The 21,967-nt window shown below is 38.8% G+C and overlaps 1 protein-coding gene across 13 annotated transcripts in view; it reads right to left on the bottom strand.

Annotated features, from left to right (window-relative positions):
* Positions 1-21,967, bottom strand: part of SOX5 (SRY-box transcription factor 5) — a 642,538-nt gene that overhangs the window by 64,867 nt on the left and 555,704 nt on the right. For all 13 annotated transcript variants that reach the window (XM_072349118.1, XM_072349139.1, XM_072349148.1 and 10 more), the window contains one exon: positions 18,303-18,388. In XM_072349118.1, the coding sequence (XP_072205219.1) occupies positions 18,303-18,388 (86 nt within the window). The remainder of the gene's footprint in view (positions 1-18,302; positions 18,389-21,967) is intronic.

Below are 21,967 nucleotides of genomic sequence, written 5' to 3'. Positions count from 1 at the left end.
TTGTCCAGAAACATTAAATACTGAGGTTACTGTGAAAGATTAGGATATATTTTTCAATTGCTAAAAATGTGGTTATAAAAAGAGCTAACCCACATTTTAAATTGTTCAATCTGGAAATTTGGATTATAAGGGGAAAAAAAAACAAAACGATTTTATGTTTTAGAAAGCAGCATCAAAACATTAAACTATTTTCAATTCACAACAACAGCCAAAACTGATGTAAAATCAATTTTTAAATTGCTTTTGGCTGAGCTGTCTGTAAAGCAGGAGAGGTGGGAGTACCAAAGAGTGTGCAATGGAAATACTAAGACGCTCTTAACTGTACTCACACTAGCAAGAGCTGCTATCATGAAGTAATAACATTATCCAGAAATCTTTGTTCATTACCTCATTCCTAATGCCATCTCATTTCACTTGAGTTACTTGAGTCTGATGATGGGGTTAATGAGAGAAGAGGTGTTTGAGTGGGTGTGAATTAGGGGCACTGCTAAAATAGAAGCTATTTTAACAGTTCTATGTTTAATATAGTCTCAAGCTCAGTAATATATATATTTTTTTCAGGTAAAATACTTTCATGTTCCAAGGCTTACAGTAACTTTGGCAGAGTAAGGACAAGGCCAAGACATATTCATATAACTTAGAGTACTACAAAGAGACTCATGTTTCTATTTCTTTTTTTCCCTCCATCGTTTTACCCAAAAGTCTAACACAGCAGGAATGCTAATGCTTTGGTTTCTTACATTCAGAATTTTTCACCAAATATTTGGATATTTACAGTGACTACAGCAGAATATATCACCTACAGTCTCTTTCCCCACCCAGCCTTGTACTCTGCAAGCCATCTTCCCATACTGCGCAGCCCACCATTACAATACATTCTAGCATCTGCCTCCTCATATGACCTATTTGATTGACCCTTTTTATGCTGCTCCAAGACTGGCTGTTCTTTACAGTGGGAGGTTGAACAGTACTCATTACATCTTCATTGAGCAACTGTTAATTATATCTCAATTTCAAGAAAGTCTGGGAATACCGAGCCGGAGTCTTACTCACTTCTCTCTATTTAGCAGTGATCAGCTCCATACAGCTCTACTTGATCGCTAATAATATGTCACTTTTCAGTCCAGAACAGGGAAGGTCCCTTGTTGGCCCTCCCATCTATCACTAATATATTAAACATTTGTGCCAATTACATTTTTCCATTGCAAGTATTAACATTACCCAGTGTTTGTGACTCCAGCGTGGGAAGCATGAATAATGCAAGAAACAGCACAGTCCTCCATTACGCAGGGACACATCCTGTTTTTGCCAAAGTCAGCAACTGTAAAATATCTCTCAACTTCTCCAGTTCATATCATGGCATAACACAGGTTTTTGGTCAAAGTGATCACACTTGCTTTTATTGAAGGAGCATCTAAGGTAACTTTAAAGCAATTCACAATATTGCAGGCATTGAATACTATCCTCACTCTCACCATCTATCTTTCCATCGTGTATTTAATAACATGAGCATGCTTCACAACCACAGTACATTGTCCAAAGACACGTGGCAAGAAAGGGAGTGAATAATTCTATGAAAACATAAAGAACCACTGCATTGATGAGTGCAGCAAGGTGTCTCCTCTTCCCAAGGGCAGAAAACTTGATTGACACACAACAGCTATGTGCACTCAGTGGTTAAAAAGTCGTCCATAGTGATTCCAATGCATTTGTCTTTCACAAATTCCAGCCACTACAGAAATATAAAATCCTCTGAGCTTGAGGTTCACATCCTACCAACAATCACAGAAATATTCTTACTTTACTGTCCTGTTACATGCTTACTAACTGGAATTGCCTGGGCAAATGAAAAGAAGGGAAATGAACCACAGTAGGAAAGAGCCGTGAAGTAAGTGGGGAGTAAGGAGTAAGCAGGGCATTCATCTGACTAGGTCTGAGCTAATCACCCTGAACTCCTTTAAGAAAAGAAGTGAATGGAACACACAACTTGAGGCCAGATGAACTGTACATTCTAGGCATCCATGGCAAAAGACGATTCTCACCCTAAGACGATTCTCACCCTAACTTGCTTTGTAAAAGCCAGGAGGAAGTTACTCCGAGCTTGGTGTCTGTGCCACTTTTAAATTTTATGCTAGCAGCTGAATTCTTTAAAATGAAATATATCCATTCTCTCTGAAGTTCATAAAAAATACAAATTTCCTTTCTCTTATTACATATGTAAGATGAAAAGTGACTTGGTCTTTCTCAGAACTTACAACTGATAAGGCATGCAGACACACTGAGAGCCCTCAGAATAGGGCATGTACCTCCCCAAAAGTTGCCTCCAGACTACATCTTGGGATTTGTGTAGAGAACATATACGTTAACATAAAGTAGAGTGTGAACCCAAGGAAAATGATGACAAACACTGACAGCTGGCCAATCTTGCCCTTCTTCACTGTGTTTGTCTCAAATATAGTATGTTTGTAAGAATGTGTGAAATACTTCTGAAAATAACAGTTATTCTCTATTTCAGTTTTAACAAGCAAAGGAACATACAGTTTAGAGCCTTCTTCAGAAAGATCTGATTTATTAAAATTCAGAGGGGAACTTCAGCAAATTCCCAGTGAGAGTTAGGTATTAAAGTGATTGAATAGCTGGTAAATGCGAAAATGCATAGCTAATGATGGTAACTATATTGAAAAATATTTTTTTGTAGCTGAGAGTTTGCTCCATCAAACAGTGCTGTTCTGTGCTTTGTATCTGTTGCAATTTTCATGGAAATAAATAGAAGGCATTACTTTTGGAGTCACTTGCATACATTTTTCCAACCAAGACAGAAAATAAAAGATGTAATCTTTGCTTCCTGCCCCCCAGCAATGGCAAGAAGACACTCTCTCATCCTTCTCTTAATATTGAGGAGATTCACACCATTAGAATACAATAAACATATTCTGCACGGAACATTCCCCTTTAAGTAAGACCAAATACGATAAGACCTTTATTCTTCTAATTTACTTCTATTATTTAACTCTAAGCCCTATCCTCAATATTTAATATACTGCAAGCTTATGAAATATCTACCAAGAGCTTCCCACTGCAGAAGTGAGAACTATGATTGGAAGATAACAAATAATCACTCTGAAATGCCTTTTCTTCAATTTACTGTGTGGAAGGACTGTAGTGAATGTAATGAGCTTAGGATAAGTAACATCATAAAGGACATGTCACAGATTTTCTCCTAAATCTTATCTTCCAGCACTATTCATAATTAGCCCAATTCTTCAAATTGTTTCGCCTAAAATAATTGTTCTTACGGATGATATCTATCAGAGTCATCAGCGATGGTATTTCATATTTTTGACCCTCCTTGAAAGTAAAGCATTGTATGAACTGTAAATTATTTTGAATAACAAGACTGATAACAGGTAAAAAATATTTAGAGATGTTGCAAGGTTTGTTTACAGAATCACATGGCATTTGCAGAACAGAGGGGAATTGCTTGCTTTAGACCACCACAGTTAACTAACCTCTTTAAATTGAATTGCCATTTCTGCAGTAGCAGATGCAAGCAACCCCAAAGATGCTATCTATTCTCATTGGCCTAGAGGAAATCTAAGAACTTGTCAGCTGTATTATCCTTCCACACTCTCCTCACTCTCCCCCTGCTTGTCTTCCATATTCTGATGACTGTTTATGAGCTCAGCTGTCATTCTTTGCACCAGGGAAAGATAGATGGGACACACCAACCCCAACCTAAGTGACCTTTGGATGTGACAAGATTTTTAGGTCAGTCCTGCTAAATGGAAGCCTTGGTGTATCGAGGCTCGCCTGAGGGTGAAATTTCCAGTGAATTTATTATCTCCCAATGCCCTTTGGACTGCTTCCCACCATCAAACACCATGGCAGCACTCGGAACAGGAAGAAATACATTAACTGGAATCTGATCGTTTTAAAAGGTTACAGCTGCCCAAATATAATTTAATTTCATACTTGCCCTTTGAGGGTTTGGTGTATATTTTCATTTTATGACTGCAAATGATAAAGCTCTTAAGATTCCAGGCAATAAAAAGGAAAGGGGGGAGAGAGTATTTTAAGGGTTAGAAGTCTATTCAGTTCATAGTCAATGAGCAAAGTGACATATCAGCTTTTTTTAAAATCTAACATGTCTTCACTTTTTATAGTACTCATTCCTCTCCACACTTGACCATGAACAACAATACCTCCTAGTGAAATCAAACCTGTAATACCACCCAATGTGATATGAAAAGAACATCTGACATGCAATCTACATCCTACATACATTAAGGACCAGATTCAGAGCAGCAGCTAAAGAGAACTGCAATGGAATTAAGCGGATGTGAACTGATACAAAGAGAAACAATCAACCAATCAGACTTAAAAATATGCTTAAATTTAAGCATAACACTTACTAACTAGGAACTTTGGCTCATTTTTGAATCTCATCTTTAACTTTTTCTATCTGAGCTCTGGTCATATATACAAATTCATTTACCCGTGCCCACACAGTATGATAAAAGTCAGGGTACCCAACACTGGTCTGGGGATAGCACTCAATTTAGTCCCATATCCATGCAATGGTAATCTAATGCAAGAGTATATGGGATATGGCATCTTTGTACACAATACACAATGCTAGGAAATTATACTAGTTCTCTCCTTTTCCCTTCTGAAAAAGAAGCAAGCACCATGCACCCAAACACAAGCTACCACATGAACGTGGCAGCCTTGGCTAGAGGCAGGCAGTGCAGAGTACTCACATCTTTCAATGCAGCCTCTGAAAACTGAGTTACAAAATGAACACCACCTTGCAATCAGACATTCTGACACAATTGTGATGATTGTTTCCTTTCCACAAACTAACCACAGGAAAAACAGAAAAGCTATGGAAAGGAGAATGATAAAGTGTGAATGCTGTGCATCTTATTTTCAGACCGTCCATAAGAAAGTAATTACTGTTGGCTTTCCAAATCCTTTTGGGCCTCTTTAAATAACTTTCCCAAATAAACACTGATACACACTGTCCAAGTTACTTTTGCCACCAATATATCACACTAGCATATAGCAAGAAACAAAGCTGCCATGATAAGGGAGTAGGATGAGTAGAGTTGATTAGCCTAACAGGAACTGTATTCTAAAGCAGCTATTGGTGACACTACAGGACAGCAAGCTGAAAGTAAGTTATGTGTGTGACATGAGCAGTGCCAGGGAAAGAGGCAGTAGGCACAGGAAGTTCCCTTGAAACACCAGAAATCCCTTTGTTGCTGTGCAGGTAATGGAACAGGGGCACAGGTTACCAGAGACACTGCAGAGTCTCTGCCTTGGAGACCTTCAAAAGCTGCCTGGATGTGGGCCTGGGCACCCTGCTCTGGAATCACAGATTGGGCAAAGATTGGAGCAGATGGACCCAGGGGTCTCTGGCAACCTCAGTTCTGGGACTCTGTGATATGACATCCTGCTTTCCAGTAAGCCCCAGGTCTACAAATAAGTATCAGAATATACATTGTATATCAGAATAGCATTGTAGCACCACTGTGAAGAAAGTAAGAGATACTTAAGGCCAGCTTAATTTACTACAAGTACAAAATGTGTCTATTAGAATTTCAGAAGTTCAGGGTTTAACTGTAAAATCAACATCAGAGATGGAATAGGACTTCAGTCATGTTCTTTTGCCAAATTCAACTAGATCCATTTGGTCCCTTTAATGAAATAAATATGCTGCTGTATTTTATGGTAATGGCCCAAAATACTTTAATAACACTATCACAAGCTGTAATGTTTTGGTGCATTAACAGAGAACACACTGTTATAATTTGTAAAGAGTATTTTGAGCCATGAAAGGGAAAAGAAAAATTAGGAAAAGAAGGAAGGGTTTTGTTGCCAGATGTTATTTTTACACTGTACTGTGGAGAGAAGTGTAAGTTGAAGAGTGGATGCTTTGCCTTTGGAAGGGCAGTGGCGATGCTGGCCTTACCGCACATGCTGCGTCCCCCAGCACAGTATCCATGGGGATGCAGATAGGGACTCTGCTTATCAGACCCCTAAGTGCATTGAGGGAGACAGGAACCTCCCCTCAAGACGCCCCACATCTCCAATGGATTAACCTCATTCCCTTGTATACGAACTGACAGTCCTGAGCCTGTTAGGGAGAAATTAATCCTGTACCTATATGAAGGAGCTGAAAAAAGCCAAAAAACAACAGCTCCCAGACAGAATATCATTCCCTCCAACTGCCTTGGACAGACAATATTTTTTTTTCCTTCCTGTTCTGTTGAAATTAGCATTGTATCATTATCAAAGTTCCTCCCAGCTTAGAAACGCACAGTGGCTTTTTGTGCTTTTCTTTCCTGTACACCTGCTTTTTTTTTATTTTGCTTTGTTTAATTTATATATTAGCCCAATTTATTGTTTAGTACAATAAGAAAAGACGACTCAAGAAGTGGCTCGTGCTGACAGACCTGAACTCGATTATTCTAGAGTCTGTAAACCTCTGGGATGACTTAGCAAATTTCCAGTATGTTTCTGGCTGGGTAGGTTATCCATAATGTGACTGGCCTCTATGGCTAAGAGGTTTAGGTATGCAAATCCTGTAGTCTGCAATACTTTTCTCCTTAGCTATCAATGCACGGACAGGAAAAGAAACTTACAGTAGGCAAAAACGGCAAGCAAATAAATCAGTTCTGCAAAGTGGAAGCTAGTCTAGGAATCAGAAACTCAAGAGCTTGTGTGGTTTACAAACATAAAAGCTTGCCTTGTAGACCACTAGGAGCTACAGGTGCTGTTGCCTCAAAATTATTGTGTTCAGAATGACCTTACAGAATTCACTGGAGGAAGAAACACTAAGAACCTCTGAAAAAAAGGAAAGGAATCTGAGGAAACTGAGCCTAAGTACTGGGGAAATAAATGCACTCCGACCTGTCCCTCAGGAACAGCTTTACACTCTCCAGGCACACCAGAACAAATAGGTTCAACACTGAAAGTTACATCTCCAAACACTATGGTGTATCTGCTACAGAGATAAGTTCAGTTGTTGACTTTGGAAAGAAAACAATCAGAACAAGTATCTTGACCTTCGTGTTTTGTTGTCTAATGCACAGATCCATAGTCTACAGTAACTAGATATGTCACAAACTCAAACTGCTCCTACTATTAACTTCCATCCATAAGAGATGCTGAAATATCCTCATTGGTAATTGCTAGCCATGGAAAGGAATCGGATGCAAGAAAAACAGCATAAGAGTCCAAGAACTTTTAATGGATTGCACTGTCATTCTTGTTTGCAATTTATTAGAGATAATCTGTCAATAAATTTACTATGCTGTTTGTATGTTTCCATCATGTTCTGCCTTGTCAGTTTGAAATGACCTACAACACCAGAGAAAAAAGAGCCATAACAAATTAGATAGAAAGAGGACATAAAACCAAATTCTTACACGTTTGTACATGTATACCAACCTGCACCTGATAGCACACTGTGCCATAAGACCTAGGTACATATAAAAAGCAAGCAAGACTTCAAGAGAGAACTTTTTCCTGTGTTAACTTTTAGGATGCATAAACAGTAGTTTGCTGATTTGAGGACACAAAAGAGTGAGTTAGCTTTCTGTAAGTCTGTTTTTCCCTCTGTTGCTATTTGTTATTGGTAGCATTATTCTGCAGGCTTTGAAGAGTGTGCATGTGAGTGAACTGCGGTTTTCCTGTCTGTTTGTCTGTCACAAGGTTCTGCTGAGACACTGTAAATACACACAGTTAGTAGCAAAGCTCAGTGTGAAGACAAAAAGTCCAAAAATAACCTGAAAAAATTTATTAGTCTGAGAGCAGCTTTCATGTTTTATAGGAGGCCTACAAAGCCCCCAGTTTGTGGTTTCAGAGCAAGTACCCCCAGCCAGCCAAACCCCACTCAGTGTGGCTTTGCATTCCTCCCCCTGCACAGACAGTTTGCTCAGGATTATACAATCTTATTTGCATGATTATATAATCTCCTTTTCAGCAACATCCCTCTGAAGAGCAAACAACATAATAGGAAAACCAGTAGTGTAAGCCAACTGTTTCAAAACCCAGCGTCTGGAATGTGCAAAGGGCGCAAAGTAGGAAAAAAAATTAAAAAGAAATGCTTTTTTTTGGTTTTGTTTCCAGATTTTTAATCCAGACCTTTCCAGGGAAAATGAATTCAAAAAGAATGCTACCCACCACTGAACACTGCACTCAGTAAAACACAAACACTTCACAAGTTTGTTCTGTTGTCACTGTATGGTGACGGTTTATAGGTTATCCCAAGGTATATAAATGAAGGTTGCTATTCCCTCTTTCTCAACAGAAATTACTTTGGGGCACTATGAGACACTTCTCAGCTCTTCCCCTGGTCTAAGGCTCTGGCAGTCAGGTGTCACTGCCTTTGCTGCTGGTTCTGACACAGGTTTTGTTCTGTGGCTTGTTGAGCTCACACCGCTAATGAAATCACTCCAACCCACCAAAGTCCCAGTTATTTCACATGGAAGAATAAATGAAGCTTCAGCTGACCTATATGCCTCCATTCCTTGAGCTTTCTCTCCTTTCAAATACTTCAGATGTTGTCCTAGACAGGACGCTGTGTAAAGTGAAGCCTGTCATATTCCACTGTGTAGACAGCCTCCTCTGCAGGGTGCTAAAACTACTTATGATGTCACTTCAGCAATATTCATTTAAAATTAATGCCTTATAAATAATCAAGGAGTAATCTGCTTCTGTCTGTCAGTCTAACCCCAAAAAGAAAGAAGTGTAACGATTTTACAAGAGAAAAGAAATTAAGGATGACCTGACCTTGCAAGTATGCTTGCCAGACAGTTACGCACGCTTTCTTGCCTGACCTATTTTTCCCTGCTCACACCACAGAGACATTTCAAACAAATGGCCAGCAATTTAGGCTGCTTAATACACAGGAGTTGCTACCCAAACACTACAGTCAGGCACCTTAATGCCTTTGCTAGGTTCCCAAAAGTTTTTAGTCTCTCTTTTCAAGTTGAAACAGAGCTCTATTTATAAGCCCATAAAGGACTATGTCAAATGGTCACATTTTTCCACTCTTTTCCAGAAATTAGTGTACTGGGTAGTTATCACGGCCTAATATTTAGTTGTGAATCACAGGGTGTGAATGGACTGTGTGAAGAAGAATACTGAAAGCATACATCTAATACACACACACTGCAGGCATACTAGATGTTTTAGTTATAACACAAACATAAGGAATAACGTACAGTTAATGAAAGTACTTATAGTTCAAGTAAGCCTGCTTACAGCCTAAGTTTCAATGCTGGAATACTTTCAACCTGATTTTGAAAGCTGCTCAAAACTATTGCCTGTTAAATTCCCATCGGATTTAAAGAACATCTGCTTCCCACTAGGAGAATCAGTCTGTACCAGTTTTCAAGATGGTAATCACATCACCTGTAGTACGAGCTATTTAGTACCTGTGATTTTCAGCCTTTTTGGTTTGAGACCTCCACAATCTTCTCAGAGGAGTCAAGGACCAACGTAACATGACATAAAAGCCTATTTACAACAGGTTAACTTTTCTGAGTCACCTTTCAGACCCATTAAAATTATTTAATGGCCCCCTAGCAGAAAAACACTGAATTATACTATTATGAGACAATTAAGGTCACTGTAAGAAAAAGGTACGGAAATAGCCATCTTTTGCCAATTCACAGAAGTCAAGGAGATAAGAGAAAGCTCGAAGCAGGTAAAGACAAAAGAAAATGACCCCCCCCCTCCCCTCAGCATATAAGGAGAAAGAAAAATAGAATAAATGCATGCATATTGAAAATGAGGCAAAGGGATGGGGTTCTGCACGCAGGGCCTAATATGGAAAGAGACAACAACAGGAATCCGAAGGCTAGTAAATATGAAATAACATGGAAAAGACACAGCTTGTGCTATTTCCATTGTCCAAATGTCAAACTCCTTCTGGGAAGCCAGGGTGGAGTGGAGTAGGGGGAGGAGGAGTAATAGCTTTATGAGCATCTTGTAACAGGTTCTTCCTAAGGGGGATTTCTTGAAAACTGCTAGGCTCGGATGCTAGCCCATATGCGCTCAGGAAAGTCAGAGAAAACGCTGGCTGCACTTTTTCCAGGCCTATTTGCATATGTTCTTTAGTATGCAGAATGTCTCTGTATGTAATTGAATTGTTGTTTTTGCCTCTATTAATACATATGCAAATGACTCACTACTGCAGCTGTGCTGTATTAATCATATGTGTGCTTCTGTCTGTCTGCCCTGCAGGCTCAGGGTCGGAGGGAGGGGGAAGAGGGAATTCAGTCTCCAACCTACAAGAAAACTCACTCATGCAGACAGAGGTCTGCTAGCAAACAGCAGGTCTGAGTTACAACCAAAAGGAAGACACGCTGGTCATTTTTCAGTCTTTTTCATATTTCACAGATATGGATGGAATCTGAAAGTTATGCAAAAAGGACTGTTAATCTAGATAAAATGAATAAGCCATCACAGCTAATTCTTTCCCCTGGAGGGCTGGGGAGGGAGTTAAAATCTGACAACCCACAGAGTAGTCATGATATTGTTTTACCATGTGTATTTACTGCCTGTAAGTGTTCACTGTGCATATGTTCAGACACTCACAGTGCACAGTAAATGACAAAGCCTTTATAGAGTCTTTATACACAAGGTCTGTTCCAAAAGTAATACCTCCTTCTTTATTATGTTGCCCCACAACATCAGAGTTGGATGGCAGTGGTAGGCCAGCAGAGATTGAACCTTCCCACCAATATTCTGTTACATTTTGTTGCTGTGTGACAGACGGCAGCAGAGGGGAAGTCTGACAAAATCACGTCTGACATGGAAGTGAGGATGAAGTAAAGGTGTGGTACTGAATTCCTCCACATGGAAAAAATGACACCCACTGACATCCACTGATGCTTGCTGAATGTTTCTGGAAACCAAATGGTCAATGTAAGCATAGTGACCTGGTAGGTGCTACATTTCAGCAGTGGCAACAGGCAGAACGTGTCTCCTCTACTGCTGAAATTTTTCATGAGCGTGGCATGCAGCTCTTGTTCAATGTTGGCAAAAATGCACAGCTAGTGGTAGTGACTGTGTTGCAAAACACTGTCTTGTAGCTGAGAATTTGCTCTATCAAATAGCATTACTTTGCTCTTAGTATCTGTTGTAGCTTCCATGGAAATAGATACAATGCATTACTTTCAGAACAAACTATGTACATTCTGTCGTAATGGTTGCCTTTCAGAAACTGGTTGGATTCTGATGTGATCAAGCTTTTCATTTAAATCCATTCTGACAGAATACATTGACTTTTCCTGTAAAATCTGTATATATCAAAGGCAAGTACGGACTATTAGATGTACAAAGTACATTTTTTCTACCATGAAGACTACTTATTTAAGCTGGTTTGTTCTGTGTTTAATACTCTATACACTCTAACACAGTTCCTAGCTCTGAGTAAGTATCATCATAGTATCATAGTATCATAGTATCGTGCGAGTTGGAAGGGACCTTAGAGATCATCGAGTCCAACTCCCGGGTTTCGAGCCCTCTGTGTAGCGAAGTGGCACTTCTACCCCTGTGCCACAGGGGGGATTCGAACCCGGGCCCTCCAGTGCCGCAGGCAGCAGCTTAAACCACTGCGCCACTGGGGGCACACGACAAGTATCCTAAGAGTGAGGACTAGTTGCATCCTGGTGTTGCGAGTCATGCCATTGAGTTAACTGGGAGGAACTTTTCCATTTAAAAGCACCAGGATTCCTCACAAATACTCACTGACTATCAGTAGCTCCTCAACCAAAACCACACAGAGATCTTCATCCAGTTTAGATGGATGTAGCCTCACTTATACTATATTATAGGAGGACTATAATCCATTTCTCTGCCTGAAGAACTGGAAGTTGCTATTCAGTAATCTCTTTTTAAAAAGGCCATTTGACTTCATTATTTGAAGAACAAGTGGGCCACATATTCACTGACAAAGTCAGAAACAAACTGAGGACAGAAGCTGGGAGTATAGAATCTGTGTGAATGCAACAATTTAAAAAGCTATTTAAATGGGACACTCAATGAAAACATATATTATATATCTTGTTTTATTACTCCTATTATTATCATAATTTGTGGTGGCCATCAAAGTGAGCTAATGGCAGATGGACGATTGCCATCTTTTGGTTATGCTAATGAGAAATAGTGTTTTTCATGTACCTAGCTGTTTTTTTTTTCTCCAGATGTGGGTGCTCACACTGAAAACCTAATTCCACTTCTTTATGCTTAAGTGGATTGCATGAGTTTTATAATATTGTAATTAAACTGTACACTAATGATTCATTCCCTACAAATTAAGCCAGAGTTCTGTTAATGAAAACAGGTAAAATAGAAAAGCAAACACTGAAAGAATGCTGAAAAGCTTATAAGGTGTTTAAAGTTAGATGTTGCCCAGAAAATAGAAAGAATAACTTTGCAGCGCTAGAAAGTGGTTTTACCTTCTCATAGACAAAAGCTGATTAAAGTAATAGCCCAAAGAGATCATGAATGTAGATTGCAGAGTAAATGAATAATAGATAAGTACTGCTATCACTTTGCTACGTTCAGCAGGGACAGTAATAGGACATCAACCCTCTCTTCTCTATCAGAAATGATTCATATGGTCCTGGGCAACCTGCTCCGTGCATCCCTGCTTGAGCAGGAGGTTGGTCTAGATGGCCTCCACAGGTCAGCTGAACTTCAGCCATTCTGTGTTTTTGTGATAGGTCACTTCAGCTCCAGTAAGCTGGCTCCCCAACATAAGTGAGGAATCAAGCTTTCAGCATTCAGATGTATCACTACAGTGTTTATGAGGCTTTCTTTTTCAGAATTTTCTTTGACATATTTGAGTTCTTGTAATACTAGAAGGTCAAGCTTAATCCAGCCAAAACTGGTTATATCTACAGATTATAGTAAGAAATCAGAAAGAGACACGCATAAAAAGAAAATAAATGTGTTTGACAAATAATGTATGAAAACACAGTACCATCCCTTTAAAGCAAGAGGGGAAGTTGTACTATCAGCAATATCTCAAATGAAACTTAAGGAGATAGTTCAGTGAAATAATCTGAACTGGCAAGTGGAGAAATGTAGCTCATCCCTGCAGTGGTGCAGAAGCCAAAAGGCAGCTAGCCTGGAAGAAAAAAATGGTATCTGACTGAGCAGGCAGTCTTCATGCTTCATTTTTGTTTCATAGGTAACAGATGTTTTATGTAATACTCATAAGACCACTGGAACAGTCTATCTTTCAGTCACTCACTCTATACTTGTTAAATAGCTCTATCATTTCTGTTTCCTTCACATGAAACAAATATCGATATCACAAACAAATTATGTGGCCCTTAAGATAACCAGAGACAAAGTTTTAAAAAAGGAAAATTCAGAAAGGATCAGACACCTCAATAGCAGCAAGGTGAACAACTCTGAGAAGCACATAAACATCAAATAGGTCTAACTCTTTCTGAAAATGTGGTCCAGACTATGTATGTTCAATCCCATTGAAATTCTGTCCTTGGTATGTGCATCTCCCCATAGCATTGAAAAGAATTTTGTAGACAGAGGAAAATAATAATAATAATAATAATAATAATAATAATAATAATAATAATAATAAAAGAATCTGAAGTATTTACATAGCAAAGAAAACGAATGGCAAAAATCTGGACAGAATTTTTTTCAGATGTGCTTGAGGACTAAATCTGTTCATCATCGTCATACCAATTGCTAAGGAGAATCTATCAGGATTCTTCAGAATTGAGACCCAGCTAAAATACCTTCACAGACTGACACAAGCTTTTATTTAATTAAAGAATCACAGAATGGCTTGCATTGGAAAGAACCTCAAAAACCATCTAATTCCAGCCCCTCCCCAATGGCAGGCACACCCTCCACTAGATTAGACTGCCAAGAGCCCATCCAATCTGACTCTGAACACCTCCAGGAATGGGACATCTATAGCTTCTCTGGGCAGCCTGTTCCTGTGCCTCATCACCCTCATGGTGAAGAATACCTTCTTTCTATATAATCTAAAAATACCTTTTTTAATTTAAAAAGAGGTCTTGTCACTTCATTCCCAGATAGATTCCCTCATCTTTCTTGCAGCCTCCTTTATCCAAATAAATGACAGCTGTGGTCATAATGTTGAACACAGCCACCAATAATCATGATTTCCAGTTTGTTTCATGCTAAGATGAAGAGGGAAAAAAAAAAGTTTGGATGCAGGCGCTCGAAACTTTTTGGGGCGTAATTTCCAAGAGCAGGAGTTTGAATAAAGTCTATATTATATCAAGTTGCTCTACTCTTAATGAATACAAAATGTCTGTACAGTAACACTACCCTGGCAGTTGTCAGTATATCACCAGCAGTATCTTTCAGTGCAGTACACACAGTATTTGTGTGACTGTCTACTAATCTGTTGTTGTCACTATCTCGCTGTCAAGTAAAAAATCTGGGAGATGTGAACTGTTTGCACACCCTCTGGTGCATACCCCTCTCAATTTTTAGATCAGGCTATCAAGTCCCATATTTTGTAAAGCTCAAAAAGCACCAAGGAATGTAATATTCTTAGGAAAAAAAAACAAACAAACAACAAAACAACCCACACCAGATATAATTTTACACTCGATTTTCGTTGACCTCTGGAAATGTCTGTTCATACTGAGTATGCTCAATACAAATGGTATTAATCAATTCAGTACCAACTTTATATTTACTTTGTGTAAAACTAGTCTCTTGGTATCTATGCTTATAGCTATAAATGTTGGTCATTGAGACAGGGAAATTTAATTCCCTCATCTGCTAAAAAACATCATGACCAGATAAGGCATACAGGAGATCTTTAATTTGTCAGTCTCATTCAGATTTATTTTTGTTCAACTTATACAAAATCACTGCATCACTCTTTAAGAACAAGGCCATATGGAATTTACAGGGGGGGAGGGAAATCAGCATCAGAAACCCACCTGCTAACCAAGAGGAATTTTATTGCAATGAGGCTATCTTTTAAAATAACACTTTACAAAGTTTGGGACTGAACTTCATCACTGAAAAAAAGGAAGCAGAAAACCTTTTAATTTTTTTCAGAAACATTTGTGTCATTAAATGTTGGAATGAATGAATGTGATGGGCTGATAGACAGCTTTTTATCACAGAAGATATTCAAACATGCATCATGTTAATTGCAGCTTCTCCAATATGGCTTCATCCAGCTCCTCCTTTCTTAACACCTAACAATGGAAGTTTTAGCTGCCATTCTTATTGAGTCATTAGTCTCTGTATGGATACTGGAAATGAAGGTAATCACATATGGCTAACTGTGGCAGATATCAGATGACAGAATCTGTATACCCCAGTGAGGGCTCAAAAGCAGGGAGAGAAATGGAGGGCTTCAGATTACAAACCTGTCAGTGGCAATCAACAGGGCATTTCAAAATGAGACATTACATTTTAACTGACAAAGGGTACCTTTGCCACAGGAAAACAATAAGATGTTAGCTGTCCTTCTATAAATATACTACACATTTCATTTACAAGGGGAAAATTCAATTTTGACAACCAGGAATAGAAAAGTACTTCCTGTTGATTTCACAGTTTGCTACTAAAGCCATGCCCTGACTTAAAATTCTCTAATGAAATAGTAGAGGTATGTTTATTATCACTATACAAATAAACAAGAAAATTTCCTTGTTTTTGTCTCCACTAAGACCTTGTCACGTACCAAATTTTGCTGGGAGCAACAAAATGCTTATTGTGCCAGGTTCTTTGATCCCTTCTGAAAACTACTGCTTTTGTATGCAAAGCATGAAAAGTAAGTGATAGGGAAGATAGAAAAAGAAGAAAAGAAGGAACACTGTGTTTTTCTGACCTTCTACTGTCAGATGACCAGAGGACAAAGTGTTTGTAGGGAACACTACGGTTATACATAATGTACATTACGTGGTGTAGGGAGCCTGCTTTGGCAGGGGGGTTGGACTCAATGATCTCTAGAGGTCCCTTCCAACCCCTACAATTCTGTGATTCTGTAATTTCTGAAGTAAGAAGAGATCCTCTTGGAAAGAGACTGTAATAGCTACTCATTCACTCATACTACTTATAGGTGGCTTTGGATTAGTTACTCATGACAAACATCCTGAAGAAATAGCCACCAAAAACCAAAACTGAATTTGAACAGAATTTGGAAAGCACAACGCTTTAAGGCCAGCAGCTACATTCTGCATCAGAAAAACTTCTCAAATGAGGTCAAAATAATCTTCACGTGATTTTCCCTCAGATTCAGAACCACTCATTTTAGAAAGGGTGAAAGTCCATTCTGAATGTTTTATTGTAAAACCCTTATCAAAAAACATTTTGCCTAACTCTTTCAAATGGCACCAGAAATGAAGAGGCACATTCTATTTCTATTAGGTTATAGTGACAGCTAAAATCACTGTCAGACATGAGGAAGTATGTCTGGATTATTTTTTGTACCCTATTCACAACAACAAAGATCAAACATCAAAGAACCTACAGTTAGTACTCTGAACCTCTCAGCCTGCCTAGCTACCAAAACTTTCCCTCCAATTCCAGACTAAATAACACGTAGTAAAAAAAACACAGGTTAATTTGGTCAATACTTTCCTTTTAATATTCTCATTTACACAGAAACACAAAGCCTATGAGGTTTTCAAATTCTTCACAACCTGAACTCATCTTAAGATATTTATGAAGTCGGTAACATTTACACACAGCCAACTTTTTATAAGGAAACTATTACTGTGACAAAGCTCATTTTATTCCGAATGCTTCAGCCTGCCACATGCAGAGATACAGCCCAAAGCTGGTCCTGAAATGAAAGTATACAATCCTCCAAACTTACTGGATCACTGATGCATTCTTTTAGGAGTAGATTGAATGACTGCATAAATGAGGAGAATTAAACTCTATCTTCTTTTTTCTCATTCCTAGCTAGCCCCATTTTTTGTTTTCATTTTTTCCTTCTTCTATATGTGTGCTCATGTGTGTTTGGCTGTTATAAGCACATTATCAATACTGACATTACTTCTCAAAATTCTTCTCAGAGGGTTGACTTTTATGGCTCCCATGATTCTTAAGCCGCCTACGGTATTTGTAACTCACAGAATCAGAAGCTAACACATAGACAGTGTAGCTTTTCATACAAAGGCACAATAGGAATGAATGTATTAACCTCTGGTGCATGGAATGTGTCAGCTTACACACTGGCAGCTATTTCTGTGAAACTCCGCTAACTTCCGCTGCCTGTGTTAAAATAAAATAAAATCTTCCCAAAATTATGTCCCATGCCCTCACATGCTGGTTGAACAACTAAAATATCTGATGTCGTACAGATCCTGCTTCATACAAATGCTGGCCAAACTGAGTTTGAGAAGGCATTTTACACGTGCTGTTTATAAATGTAGAACATTTCCTAGTAGGTATAAAGCTCTGTATTTCATGTGACTTGGCAAATAAATGTAAGTAGGGAAATGAATTAGCAATTGAGAGTGTGCAGTTTTTTTTCTTTGTTTTGTTTTTATAAATGAGTGCCAATCAGGACTGTGGAGGACTAGAGATTATTTGAAACCTAATTTCATTTTAGTCTCCAATTTTGACTACTATCGTCCTACCAGCAAAGCAGATGTGCAGAGATGGACATCAAATTTTCTTAGTTCCAAGAGTTTGATGAGGGTTGGAGGACTGATCAGGAGCAGCTGAGGAATATGTGCACCACCGAGGCACGTGGACAGCACACTAATATCTCCAAAATTCAGAGCAATATTGGGAGGTATAAATCCTATACATCCAGACAACGTAGTTAAAAAGAAATAAAATTCTTTAGTATCCTCCCACCTGCTCTAAAACTGCCTATGTTAAAATAGCATAATTGATAATTATCTGTACAATAGCAGTTCCCAAAACGTGATGGGCCCATGAAATGTGCCAGGAGGGGCCAGATGTTGCACTGAGGGCTTACAGATTAAAACGCCATAATCTTGCTAAGTGACTTTTAAGCAGTTTAAAAGTGCTCATCAGGACGGAGCTTTTCTGTGGCATAGTGCGGGTCTACACCCAGCTGGGCTGCACAACCCATCCCAAAACAATCTGATGGACGCCACAGTTAGATTGGCGATAACAATACAAAAAGGTAACAAAAAATTCTGTGACAGCGAAAGGAAAATGAACGTGGGCTGACAGTTGTTTTGTCTCTGATGGAAATTGTGCATGGAGAGCATGGCCCAGCAGCCCTGCTCACGCCACATACAGCCCACCTGCGGCCTGCTGCCACTTACCTGCAGTTGGAGCGGGCCTAGGCCTGGTGTTGCTGCGGCAGCAGCTGCCATGGTAGTCGGGATCAGCTGAACAGGGTAGGGGTCACCTAAGTAAGAGAATAATAGAGGCGTCAGCACCTTTTATCTGCTCTCCACCTGCAAATTAAAGTCCTGCATTCACTCCTTCCAAAAGCCTTCTTTTGTGTGCCTTGTTGAGGCCTAATGAAAAGCTCTATTGTGCAGCCTTTTACTAACACTCTTTTCACAATTCTGGCTGAGAGAGGAATGTGAATAAAAGGCACAAGCAATTAAGGCGGAAACCTCATCCTTTTTCATGATGTATTTAGGGAAATGGAAAAAAAAAAGTGCACATTGATCAGAAGGCTGCACTTCAAAAAAAAAAAAAAAAAAAAAAAAAGAAAAAGAAAAAAAAAAAGGGAAGAAAGAAAGAAGATGGGGTGGAAGAGAAGGAAAGGAAAACAGTACAACCTTGATAAGATCACAGCATTAGAAGGGGACAAATTTACAAGCTTGTCTGCAATATGGAGTTAACCAAACTCTGGTCACTGTTAGTAAACTGAGCCCCACACAGATCAGGAGCGGCACTCCGCTCAGTAAAGGCTTTGCTTTTAGGTGAGAAAAAAAACATTGCTTTGCACTTTCAAGGTTTGATCCTGTAACAGGAAAAAGCATGTGGAGTGCATCAGAGACAAGCCCCTGAAATCCCCGCACCAACTCCACCCCATGACTTGTGATTCAGTTTTGCTTCTGAAAGAAATCTGTTTCGGCTTAGTAAGGGCTGCGTTGTGCAGCAAGAGATAAAGGGCCCCGTAAAGGCTGAAGAAAAAGGTGCAGGCATTTATGAAGGAGAATCATAATGAGACAGCAAAAGTTTAGATGGTGACAGGCATTTTTTAATGTTATGGAGCATTCACTTTTGGTTGCTCACTCATCTGATTCTTTAAAATAAACTTTTTACTAGCTCCCCAACAAATCTATTAAGAAAACTGGTAAAAAACAACAATAATAAAATAAACATTTAGAAAGCTACATGCATTATATCGTTTCTCCAAGTGATAAAATGATTGTTTCCACACAAATAAGGATCAACAGAGCCCTTCTGTTTGTCCCTATTATGTTCTGTTAGCATGTCTGATTCCTGCAACACTAAAAAAGCTTCTTGAATTGAGAAAAAGTGAAGATGCTTTATCAAGAAAATCTAGCTAAATGCTTCAGCATGTTTTATTAGAGAGGTAGTTTAAAAGTTCTCATCATTTTTATTTAAGTGAAATTTAATGTGGAAAAAGACAAATTAAGAAGGTGATGCAGGCTGTTCTGTACAATCGTCATTAGCAGTTACTGAATGGAAGTTATAATAGTATCAAGCCTAAGTTACAGGGATCAGAAAACAAAAGGAAAAAAATAAATCTCATGTTTGAAAATGTTAGAAATAACGTGTGCTGGTGTATACTTCTTCAGGAAAAAATATTTTCTCCCTTTTATAACACTATGCTCTTTACAGAAGTCTTTTCATTCATGGATTTCTATCTCCTTCTACAAATTAAAAACCACAACTTCTAGAGATGGAGGTACAGAAAAAGAACTGGACTGAGAAAGTGTTTTATTAGATACTTAACTACAAGCATGTATACTTATATGTAAGAATAGCTTAAATAATGCTTTGCTGATTGAAGACTCACGGTCTTTTTCAAGTCTAGGAAGCCAAGTAACAGGAATCCACAGTTCAACACAGGCACCTTCATTCACAAATGTCCCTGGCACCAACACCAGGTCATACTTCTCTGTTTATTTATTACTAATGGACACAGATTTCCTGATTAGTGGTGTGCTTTTTTTTTGTTTGTTTGTTTGTTTGTACATTGTTGGTTGCTTTTATCTATTTATTTATTTATTTATTTATTCCCCTTTTGATTATTTTACCCTTCCCTTTTGCTTTAACTGAGTTCTTCACTTTCCATTTCATATCGTGGACTGAATGAAACATTTCTCTGACATGAAATTTTCTTGAGAGTTATCCTGTGACCCAAGCAATGGGCTTTGATGCAATGATGTGAAGACATGGAGAAGAAACAGGTGGAGATTCAAGACTTAGGGTGAATGATGTTCAATTTCTTCCATGCCACTTGTAGCTCAAAGGCTAATCCAAATATCATTCTGAAAGGCTCCTCTCTACACAAGGACATTTTGTTAAAGTACCAGTCATAGAAGAATATGACATGATTATTTTCTTAATTGCAAAAAGAACAAGGGAAACGATGCTCACTAGAATATTATCTCACAGTAAAAATTTCAGTTACAAATAATATATATTAAAACACAGATATTAAAAGATTAGCTTCCATGTGCTGTCTCACATTCCTCATTTCTCCACACATCTATATAAGCCTCATCCCACCCTCCCACAGTCTCATGCACAATTCATAAATCCCACTATTCCCAACTCCCTGAACAGCCAGGCAGATTCTCATACCCTAATCTGCTGTGGTATTTCCTATCCTTCTGGGTTTGTTTGGTAGACGTATCTCAGCTCATGAGAGAAGAACATACTAAAGACCACACAACCATGCACATATGCTCAGTACCACTGGCTTTGGTGGCTTAGGGAATGCCTCCGGGACTCCTAAAAGACTAATCTAGGAAGCACGCCCCTATTGTACCAATGTGCGCTTATGTAGAATCATAGGATGGTTTGGGTTGGAAAGAACCTCAACTATCATGTACTTCCAACCCCGCTGCCACAGGCAGGGCTGCCAACTGTTAGATCAAGCACACAGAATCACAGAGTATAGTTTCTCAGAAGTATAATTCCAAAGAAAAACCTCAAATTCATCCTAAAACTAAACTGTGTAGAGTTGGGCTCTCCTGTCTATTGGGTAGATTGTTTGTCACTTCAATCTTTAATGGGTTTTACATATTTCTGGTGCTCCAAGATCCTTTTAACAAACAAAACCATGAACCAAATCTGAATGGCTTCTGTTGCCCATTATGAATATTATAAAAAAACCACTATAATTATGCTTTGGTAACATCCTCTGCTATCTAGTGCTTATCTTTAGCAATTGTTCTTATGAAGAGAAGAACACCCCATCTGTGCTCCATTTTTTTTTACAAGTTCAACTAGTGCACAGCACATTCCCATCACTGCTCCCACAATCCAGATATCACAGCAGCAGCAATGGAGCTGGAACAAGGCCCAGTGATGAGCAGAGGCACCATCAGGGTTTGTGCTCCACTCTGTTTGCCTTCTAACAAAGATCATCTCTGTCCAGAAGAGCTTACCATCCACAAGAGACAAAACACAAAACAGTGAAAAATATGCTTAAATGCTGTGCCTTGCCTGACATCATGAAATAACCCAGTGGAAAACCCACTGGTAACTCGTCAGCAAGTGCCCTTCCCAGGGAAGGAGCCAGGCCCTGTATCAACATGGGGGCCAAGCACTGAAAGATATCACTTAACGCTGGGAATCACATCTTCTCAATGTACTAAGACTTCAGGTCTCCTCTAATAAATATATCTGTGTGTTCTCTGCTACTACTCTAAAACAAGACACTTCTTTTGATATCCTTAAATTCATTCTCATATCATACACATTTTTGTCTGGGCAGTTGTAGTTCATTTCTAAGTCTGGGAAATGTGGTTCTTAACTATTTGCTTAATACTTT

Source organism: Excalfactoria chinensis, chromosome 1 (assembly GCF_039878825.1).
Source record: "Excalfactoria chinensis isolate bCotChi1 chromosome 1, bCotChi1.hap2, whole genome shotgun sequence".
NCBI lineage: Eukaryota > Metazoa > Chordata > Aves > Galliformes > Phasianidae > Excalfactoria > Excalfactoria chinensis.
Note: the sequence above shows the minus strand (reverse complement) of the source record. Positions and strands in the feature narration are given on the sequence as shown.